General features: G+C 61.6%; 1 protein-coding gene across 1 annotated transcript in view; it reads right to left on the bottom strand.

Moving 5' to 3' along the window:
- Nucleotides 1-1657, bottom strand: part of CADM3 (cell adhesion molecule 3) — a 12709-nt gene extending 11052 nt beyond the window's left edge. Inside the window, exon 1 of the mRNA XM_035895844.1 lies at nt 1551-1657. Coding sequence (XP_035751737.1) covers nt 1551-1657 — 107 coding nt within the window. The remainder of the gene's footprint in view (nt 1-1550) is intronic.
- Between the last annotated feature and the right edge of the window lie 7697 nt (nt 1658-9354).

The raw sequence follows: 9354 nt of genomic DNA, 5'->3' as shown, positions 1-9354 counted from the left end.
CATCCTGCAACAGGGAGAGAAATTATTTTGGGGATGGCAAGGCAGCAGCCAGGGCCCCTGGCAGGCAGAGCACCCGGCTCCCCCTCCGCAGCACCCTCCTGGAGGGGGCCAGACCCACTGCAGCCAGGGACAGCGAGGGACCTGGGGACAAGGCAGAGCAAGCTCAGGCACCCCACAGAACACCCAAGCAAAGGCTTCACCAGGCCCCCTCTTTTTGGCCAAGAGCTGCCGCCCGTGTTTGTTTTGGATCCCAGTTGGTGCAGTGAAATTAGAGCAGCACCGCACTCTACAAAAATCAATATTTCATTAATTAAACCTGTGCACTTTTTCAGGGGCCCGGCATTCATATTTATGAGGGGAATAGCTACGTGCGCCTCTCTCCTCGCTCCCTGAGCCCAGCAGCAGGACCTGCCGGCACGCGCCCCCCCTAACAGCACAGACCCCTCGGAGCGCTGCGGCTCCGCTGCTGCCGGCCCTGGGACGCTTCCACGCACAGACACGAATCCCTGCAGCACCGCATCTCCGGGGGCTTTTGCAACAGAACACCAAGGCAAGCCTCCCACCTTCCAGGAGCCGTTCCACCTGGAGCATCCCCAGGGAAGCAGCGAGCAATGCCCGGGCAGAGCCCTGCAGCCCTCACGGTGCGTCTGGAGGACGCCCTGCTGCCCACACCAACCTCGGCCAGCCAGAGCATTCACCACGGCCTGCCAAAAACTGGAGGCACTTCCAGCAGCAACCGCAGCCAGGGCAGGCAGGAGCTGGAGCTGCCAGGACTCTCTCCCAGCCGCTGCCGGGCACGTCCATCCCGTTCCCACCCGAGCCTGCCTCCGGGCTGCAGAACTGTTTCTGTCGGGGCAGAAGCCGCCCCAGAGGGCAGCACCCCCTGCTCGGACCCCTCCAGCCCAAACCCCAACACACGTCACGCAGGGCAGGCAGGAGCTGGAGCTGCCAGGACTCTCTCCCAGCCGCTGCCGGGCACGTCCATCCCGCTCCCACCCGAGCCTGCCTCCGGGCTGCAGAACTGTTTCTGTCGGGGCAGAAGCCGCCCCAGAGGGCAGCACCCCCTGCTCGAACCCCTCCAGCCCAAACCCCAACACTCATTACATTCCTCATTCTCTTCCATTCCGTTTCACCACCATGAAGACCCGATCTATCTCTGCAGACACGGATGTTTCCCAAGGTGAGCTCTCTCCGCCCCGAGGACCGGTGGCCATGAGCTGCAAAGCCCTGCTGCCAGCCACAGGCACCCTGCCCGCGCGGTGACACCGGAGCAGCCTGGCCAAGGTGGCAGTTGTGAACCCGGTGGATTGCGAACCCGGCCAAGCGGGCTCAGACATCTGCTGTGCGAGCTTGCTTGCAAGCTGATTTGAGCAGCGTGTGAATCCACAGTCTGGGATACCCAGAGCCCAACTTCCAGGCTCCTCCTCGCTAGCAGCTGACTTGCTCCAGATTTTGTTAGGGGGGGAAAGCTGCTCCTGTTTCAGTGCATCTGCTCGATGCCACCCCGCGCTCCCCTCTCCCGCGCGCCTGCCTGCGGAAGCCACCCTCACCGGTGCGCTCCAGCCAGGGGACACGTCCCCCGGGAGCTGCAGGGCAAGGCGCCCTCCTCGACGCCTCCGGGGCCGGCTCCGTTTACAGTCCCACAGCGTCTCCACATCTCTCCGGGCCACCAGGCTTTACCAAGTGCTGTCACCAAGAGGCTGCTAGCGAGACGAGATGGCTCCGTGCCAGCCAAGCAAGAGCAAGGCAGGGGGACATGGGCAGCAGGAGGCGAAGGGAGCAGATGGAGGGCCAGGCTGTGGGATGAAGCAAGCTCAGATCAAAAGGTGGCAGTGGGAGGGACGCAGGAAGCCGGGCTGATCTAGGAGAGGATTAGAAGTGAGGACAACCCCATGTGCCACCACCCAGGTGCTCTCCCGGCAGCAGAGGTATCCCGCTCTCGGGCAATTCTCCCTGGCACAGCAAGGCCACAGGGGCTGCGGCATCCAGGCACTTCAGGAAGCTTCCTAGGTTTTCCTCACCAACACAGGGACAAATCCATCCAGTTTCCCCATTTGCACCCTCTGGTGCCAAAAACTCCCTCTGGCCCCCCCTGCCAGCTCCCACCCCAGTTGCTCCAGCCCACAGCAGCCAGCCTCTCTGAGCCGTCCTTCCCACAAAGCAAGGGATTTGATCTCCGGGTGACAACGGACTGTCACATTAACACCAATGCTCACTGGAAATGGAAAACAGAGAACCCCAGGAGCCTGCTGCGAACTCTGGATCTTACAGACAGGGATGCTGCGACGCGCCACTCTTCAACAGCCAAGCCCCTGTGATGTGGGGTGTGAGATCCAGAGGTTAACGGGGCGAGCAACACGGAGACCTGCTGTCCAAGCTCCCGACGCGACGGCAGCTTGCTCCTTGCAAGTGAAGCAGCCACACGAGTACAGGGGCTTCTTGCCTTCAGGTGTGGCCCACATGAAAAACCCCGACTCCCCATCCCAAACACCAAGTTCTGTATTAATTCTCTGAAAACAGACATGCACGTGAGCATTCTCTGGGAAGGGGCAAAGCAAGAAGACCCAGCTCCTCATCACAGCCTGCTCTGAACCCTGCGCCTTTGCTGGGGTTCTCTCAAGACCACGCTAGAGACTTTGTTCACAGCCTCCAGGACCCCATCAGCGCTCTGCAGCAGCCCTGAGCCCCCCGCAGGCAAGGCCAGCGGGACCCTGGTCCAAGGGGCACGGACCCAGTCCAAGCACTGCTGGCAAATCGCAGAGCTGCATCCTTCTCCCAGGGTGCGGGGACGCAGCCACCTCCCGACAGACCCTGCCCGAGGGCACGGTCAGAGCTGACGCCCGGCCAGGGTGAAGCCGCTGGAACACGGCCAGCGATTACCGATGGAGCAGCCGCCAGGAAAGCAGCAGCTGACGGGGGGCTGGGGGCGAGTGCTGAAGCTCTGGAATCGCGGGATGCCCTCCTGCTCCTCCAGCCCCGGCCGGCGGCTTTTGAAGCAGGCTACAGACACCCTCCCGCACGCCTTCGGGCAAGCCCTCGCCACGCGTCTTCCTCTGCCAGCGCGCATCCGAGCGGAGCGGGGAAGCGGCCCCTCCTCTGGGACCAGCAGGGCTGCCCGTCGTGTTGCGCAGCCGCACAAACACGAGCGGCCGCTGGCGGCTCTGCTCCGTCGTGTTTGCACATTCACACCAGTCTGGTGGCCAATTAGCTCAGCAAAAGGCAGCATCATCATCAGGGAATCCTGGTGCCAGGCACGGCGATTGCCTTCTTCCGAGGCCACCAGCGCTCCCATGGCCGAGAGGATCCATTGCTGCTCCAACCTGCAAGCCACCGGCCAAAGCCCAAAGCCACAGCCGGCGCAGGGAGAGCGGAGGCCCCGGCTCAGGCGCACGCTGCGTGCAAGCCTGCCAAGCACGGGCGAGTCCTGGGGGGAGGCAGGACCACGGCGAGGGGGGAAAGCCCCGTTCTGGGCCACCAGAAATCATCCAAGCACCACGACAGCCATCCCCAGTGTCAGAGCTCTGCTGGGACCCTCCAAAAGGGGAGCAATTCCCCTGTGAACAAGCAGCAAGCCCACCTGGACCCTCCCCTCGCGGGCCTCCCTCCGGCACGGGGCCGCAGCAGGCAGGGCGACCCCTCTCCCAGGGCCCTCATCCAGTTTGACAGCAAACAGCCGATAACTACTTTTTTGAGCATGTTTTTTAGCTCCTACCCTAAGGCCAATCTCCAACATGACTGTTGCCAAGGGAACGAGCTCTTTGCTTTGACAGTTCTGTTTTAAGGATCTCCTGCCTGCCCAGCGAGGTGTCTCAGAAGCGGTTGCTTCGGATGCCCTGGAACATCGCTCGTGGCTTTGCAGGCATCCAAACACTTGCAGCAGAGCTCTGCCCAAGCTGGCATGAGAAAGCGTCACTCCCAACTGTCCAAGGATTAAACACACAAGGTTCTGTTAAGAGGATATTTATAATAGAAATAAGAAATGGGAAAGCCAGGCAGCTCTGCTCCCCTCCTAGCGGGGGCCATGCCTGCGGAGGGGCACCACGCACTCTAATGCCTCCTCCTGACTTCCCAGAAAGACAGGAGGGAAGAGTCATTTCAAAAGGCTGAAGTGCGGGTTCAATCCTGCTGGTCTTTCAGGTGACTCTGTTGGGCCCAGCTGCGGCAGGGAGAGCCCACATCCCAACGGATGCCCAGGGAGAACGGAGCCGCTCTCAGCTTTGGCTGTGGCCCACCAGGCCACCTCTGTTGTTGCATGGTCTGTCCCTTTTGGAGATGAAGCCCCCAGCATCAAGAAGGAGACAAAAAAAAAAAAAAGAGAAACCAAAGCTGGTGAGAGGTGGAAAGGCAAACCAGAGCCCTCCAGGAAAGGACCACGATGCTGACCCGTTATTGCTTTCATCTGCTTGGGGTGGAGGTGTTTGAAGACAAGCTCCGAGCAGAGCCCTGCAGCGCACAGCCAAGGCAGGAACACCGTCGGCAGCACGCTGCACCACGGGGCCAGTCTCCCCACAGCTTCCACCGCACGCCAGACTGGGAAGACAGCAGGGGGCAAGCCTGACAGCAGCAGGAAGGAGCATGAGGAGTTGCTGCTCTGGGCACAGTGCCGCCATGGACACCACCAAACACATCCCACCTCTGGAAAACAGGTCCCCAGGAGACATGGGGCAACGGGGTCCCAGCAAGCCCCCTCTTGTGGCACGGTCAGCCCCACGCTGGTCTCCAGACTGAGAACGTGAACCCAGCTCCTGCGCGGCATCGGCGCAGCGGGTGGCCCGGGAAGCCGGCTTGCTGCTCTCGGCACCGCTGGCCACTCAGACCAGAAGCATCAGAACTCGCTTTCCCTGGAAGCGACGGCCTGAAAGCAGCAGCAAAAGCAGAGGTCTGGAAAAGCCAGTGCTCCACATTGGGCTTGCCAGTAAATACACTGCTGAAGCACAGCAAGGGGAGGAAGAACATCTGTGGATGGAGCACTGCCTGGAGCATCACCTGAGGAAGGGGCAGGTCCCCTCGAGCAGGACCCTGCGGCAACAAGGGGAAGCTCGCAGCTCTGCTCCTCCACAGCCACAGGCAAACACCGGGATCACCCGGAACGATGCTGCCATCCGGCTCTGCGGCAAGCACTGCTGCCCTCCAGCACATTCCTCTGACACCAGGGAGCCTCCGCAATCCCCAAGCGGTGGGAGCTGCAGCACCCGACGCCTGCCCATGTGCACACCGGTGCCGGTGCCCTCAGCCCACATCGCAGGGGAGGCAGAGCGTGACGCCAGGCAGGTGACCGGAATGGTTAAGCACATTCCTGCCCAGCCCTCATCACGCATCTCGGCTTCTCCACCTCCCTCTGCTGCCATGACTGCTCATTTTAGGTAGCCGTGTCTGGGTTAGTGCTTCTGGCGTCAGGGCTGCCCAAACACACCACACAGCATCACTGCGTCCGACTCCTGCCCGGCTCCGCTCCTTTCCCCCCAGCCAGCCCAGCCCTCCCTCTGCCACAGCGACTGCGCAGCCCAGGGCTGGCTGCAACCCTGGCAGAGGGCTGAGACAGCCCTGGGCGAAGGCAGGAGCTCTTTCCGAGTGGGACGGAGAGCCCTCGCAGGCGGACGGAGGAGCTGGGGCACCAGGGAGATGGCTTACACCTCACCATCACTGCACGATGAAGACTCTGCTGCTGCACTGCTTCACGGCTGCAGGTGCCTGGCCAAGAGCAGAGGAGAGAGAACTTGACCAGATGGTTCAAGCTGAGCTGACCCAGTAATTCAGCGGAGGAAGATCAGATACATCTGACTACGTGGGTGTTACAGCACTGGCATCACCTTCAAGGTCCCATGGAGTCACCAGAGAGCCAAGCGGCGAGGAAGCAATTCAATCTGTGCAGACACAGCGTCAGGTGACCTGCGTGACCAAGCCATTGCCCAGGCTGTGGAAGGAGCCTGGAGAGCAGTTCCGATGGAGACAAGGCTGGGCACTGGGGGTACCATGCCAAACGCTAGCACAGGGAGCAGACCACCTCCCAGAAGGCGTCTGCACAAGCAGACCATGCTCTGCCGTGGCTCTAACACAGCAGCAAACGCATGGGACCCAGGAGAACAAGCCCAGCAGCACACAAGCAGAGCCCACTAAGCTCCAAGACCACCACACGCTGGCACTGCCACCAGCAAAGGCTCCTTGGACACGTGTTCATATTCTGCACCACCTCCTCCCTCAGGCTGCTCCTCTCCTGCAAGGACCTGAGTGGTCATAGACACCCTGGATTGGGGTAAAACTAGGTTAGAACCAACCTAGTGAAAACCAAACAAGAATGTTAGCTTTAACGCAGATTCCTCCGTCTGGCTGCACGCCTGGCCGTGCCAGCACCAGGGTGACTACCCAGATGTAGACGCCTCCAGTTACTCCGGCAATTCCAACACCCCTGGCGAGGCGAGAACGTCAGGCAGAGGGAGAAGAGGCAGCGTCTAGCACGCAGGAGACCTCCCAAGCAGGGAATCCTGGGCAAGCCAGGGTGCTTCCCTCCATCTCCTTCCAGAGAAGGACGGGCACCCGCCCTTGGGAGGCACTCAACTCGTGCTTCAGCAGCCACAGCCCAGTCCGTTGGGGTTTTCTCCTCCGGCCAGCGGAGCAGCCGCCACGCTCCCAGCAAACGCCCCGGCCTCAGCATCGCAGACCATGCCAAGACCTGAGGCATTATCAGGACAGCAGCAAAATTCCTGTCCCACGGCAGCAGTGCCAGCACATCCCCTCACCGTCTGGGTATGTGGCGGGGCAGCCCTGCAGCACTTGATCCCTCGCATTGTCTTAAAATCCAGCATTGCCTGTTGAGCCTAACGCGTTGTGCCAGACCACTGAGCGGTGGCTTTCACGCTCCCCGCCCGGCTCCCTCCACCCAGCCAGGGATGCTCTCCCCCGGCTGACGTGCTGATCCCGGCTGCATCGCCACCGTGAGAACAGCTCGCTTCCCCCAGGCAGCTGATCGGAGTAACCCAAAATCAGGCCATCCAGGTATCAAGTGATGCAGATGGGTCGCGCTCCGTCGTCTCATGCCTGCGCACCACCGCCTCATCGGGGACGTTGCTACTTCCTCTACTCTAGTGTCAAGGGCTCGTGCTGGCACAGAGACTTGTAGCATACGGCGAGCCCTAACGATACGCGAGAGCAGGGCATTTGCACGCATCGGTTGGGTAAAAGCGCTGCCGCCAGCAGCAATCAAAGGGTTATGTTGGCTTCGGGCAATTACCGGGCTTCCACCATCCCACTTCTACACACCAGGGCTCCCTCCCCAGGGCTCCCCCCAGGGTCTCCCTGCCGGGGCTGATGCTACAGGCTGCAAGTTGCACACAGCCTCCCGCAGCCTGGCTCAGGACCAGCGCTGGCATCTCCCCAAAGCGTCTCCTGAGGGAGCAGGACTACAGGACCTGCAGCCATCATCTGCTCTAGGGCTCGAGAGAAGAGCCCTGTGGAGTCCAAACCTCTCTCCCAGCCCTGTGCTCCTACCACTTGACACCGCTCCCACCCAGGCAGGGCGGATGACTTCTTACAGAAAGGACACCAGCTGGAAGCACAGGGCATTTCCCCAGAGAGAGCTCCTCCTGCATGGTCTAGGTGAGCAGACACCACCAACTTCAGGAAGATGAAGCCACCTTCCAGGAAGGAGATAGTCTCCTGAACCTGCCTCTCTGCAAATGCCAGGCAGGGAGTGCACCTTGCCTGGCTTCAGACATCTCAAGATGGTCCCCAGGCTCTCCTCAGCCAACAGGGAGCTGTAGGCACAAGCCACCTCACCAGCCTCAGCATCTACAGGAGGAGCCAAAGCAGCCCTGGCTCCCCTGCTGTGGCATCTATACCTGGTCAGGCAGGCCCAGGTCCAACACCCTCAACGTTGAGGCTTCTCCCAGCAAGAGAAACACACACCGTGAGCAGAGCAGGTCTGGTACAGGGGGAGGTAACTGGATGTGAGACCCGAGCTCAGCTCCCTGTCGTGCCACTGAAGCTGCCCAGCCTCCCCCTCGCTGCGCAGGATGGTGGTGCTCCTCATGCTGCACGTGGAGGGTTGCTCAGAGCCCACGGTGCTGGTGCCACAGCAGGATGAGGTTGCTACCAAGCACAGGGAAAAACAGCCCCGAGAAGTCTGGTTTTGGCATGCTGTGGCTTCCCATGGGACAACAGTAGGGCACTGTTCAAACAAAAGGGTTACACAACTCTAGAGTGGAAGAACTCCGTGGGGGGGAATAATCCTCGCAGCAAGGACAACCACGCACCCAGCCCAAACACTCAGAAATCTGCCGACAGCAGCACAACACCAGCCAAGCGCACAAACACAGACCTGGCGTGAAGCACCAGCGCTTCCAGCACCCGGTTGGCTTCAAGCAGCTCTGCCAGGCCCCGCCATGGTTGCAGGTTGGAAATCCAGAGCCCTGAAGGAGCGTTTCTTCAAGGAGAGGAGACAGCTACTCCATCCCGTCCCTGGGAAGGGAGCTGCCGAGGGGCTCGCCTAGCCAGCGCGCCGTGCTGGGAGCTGATGGCTGAGGAGCACGAGGGTAAGGCGCTGGCCACAAGGACATGCCAGCAGCTTCTTCTCAAGCATCTTCCAGCTCTCCGTCTCCTCTGCTCCCAAAGGCTTTTTGGGGGTCTGTTTGTTTTGCTGCGTCAGACAGAGAGCCTGGCAGCTCATGGCCAGGGCTGGGCCACAGCAGCAGGCCAGCCCTGGAAGAAATCTTGCAGTGTCATCATCCAGGCTGCATCCTGCCCTAGGACTACACACAACTTCAGGTCACAGCCACCCGTCCCCACGTGAGCGCTTGCTGGGCTGCTCAGCGCCCCCCCGCCTGGCTCCGACCCACACACCGAGCATCGCCCCGCGCAGGATGCCAAGGCGTCCCTGCGCCGTGGGACTGAGCATCACCCACACCCGAGGGACTTTTGGGCTCCTGTGGGAGGACCGTGGCTGTAACCAAAATAAATCCTGGGATTCATCGATGGAAACGCAGCCACCAACCTGCACCAGCCCCCGGAGAGCCTCTGCCTGTGACAGCGACCTCCTCCAGCAAGGGGACAGGCCTCGGGGGAGGCGCCTGCTGGGGAAGGCGGGGGGGGGGCTTGCTCCTCGCCCCAGCGCCGGCTTAGGTGCCGGGTGCTGCCAGGGACCCACGGGCAGGGACCCAGACGGCGACCGGACCCTCTCTGGCTGCCAGCCTGCACAACGCCCCCCAAAACACAGCACACGGGCTGGGGGTCGGGGCTGGGCCCCAGATGGCTGCTGCATCCCCCAATGTCCCGCTCCCCGTCCAAACACAGACAGCAGCAATTTCATCGTGACCTGACGCAGCCGCCGGCCGCCCCGCCGGAACCACCGTCCCCCCGCGG

Source organism: Egretta garzetta, unplaced genomic scaffold (assembly GCF_000687185.1).
Source record: "Egretta garzetta isolate BGI_Z169 unplaced genomic scaffold, ASM68718v1 scaffold456, whole genome shotgun sequence".
Lineage (NCBI taxonomy): Eukaryota > Metazoa > Chordata > Aves > Pelecaniformes > Ardeidae > Egretta > Egretta garzetta.
The sequence above is the reverse complement of the archived record's forward strand: the minus strand, read 5'-3'. Positions and strand labels throughout refer to the sequence as shown.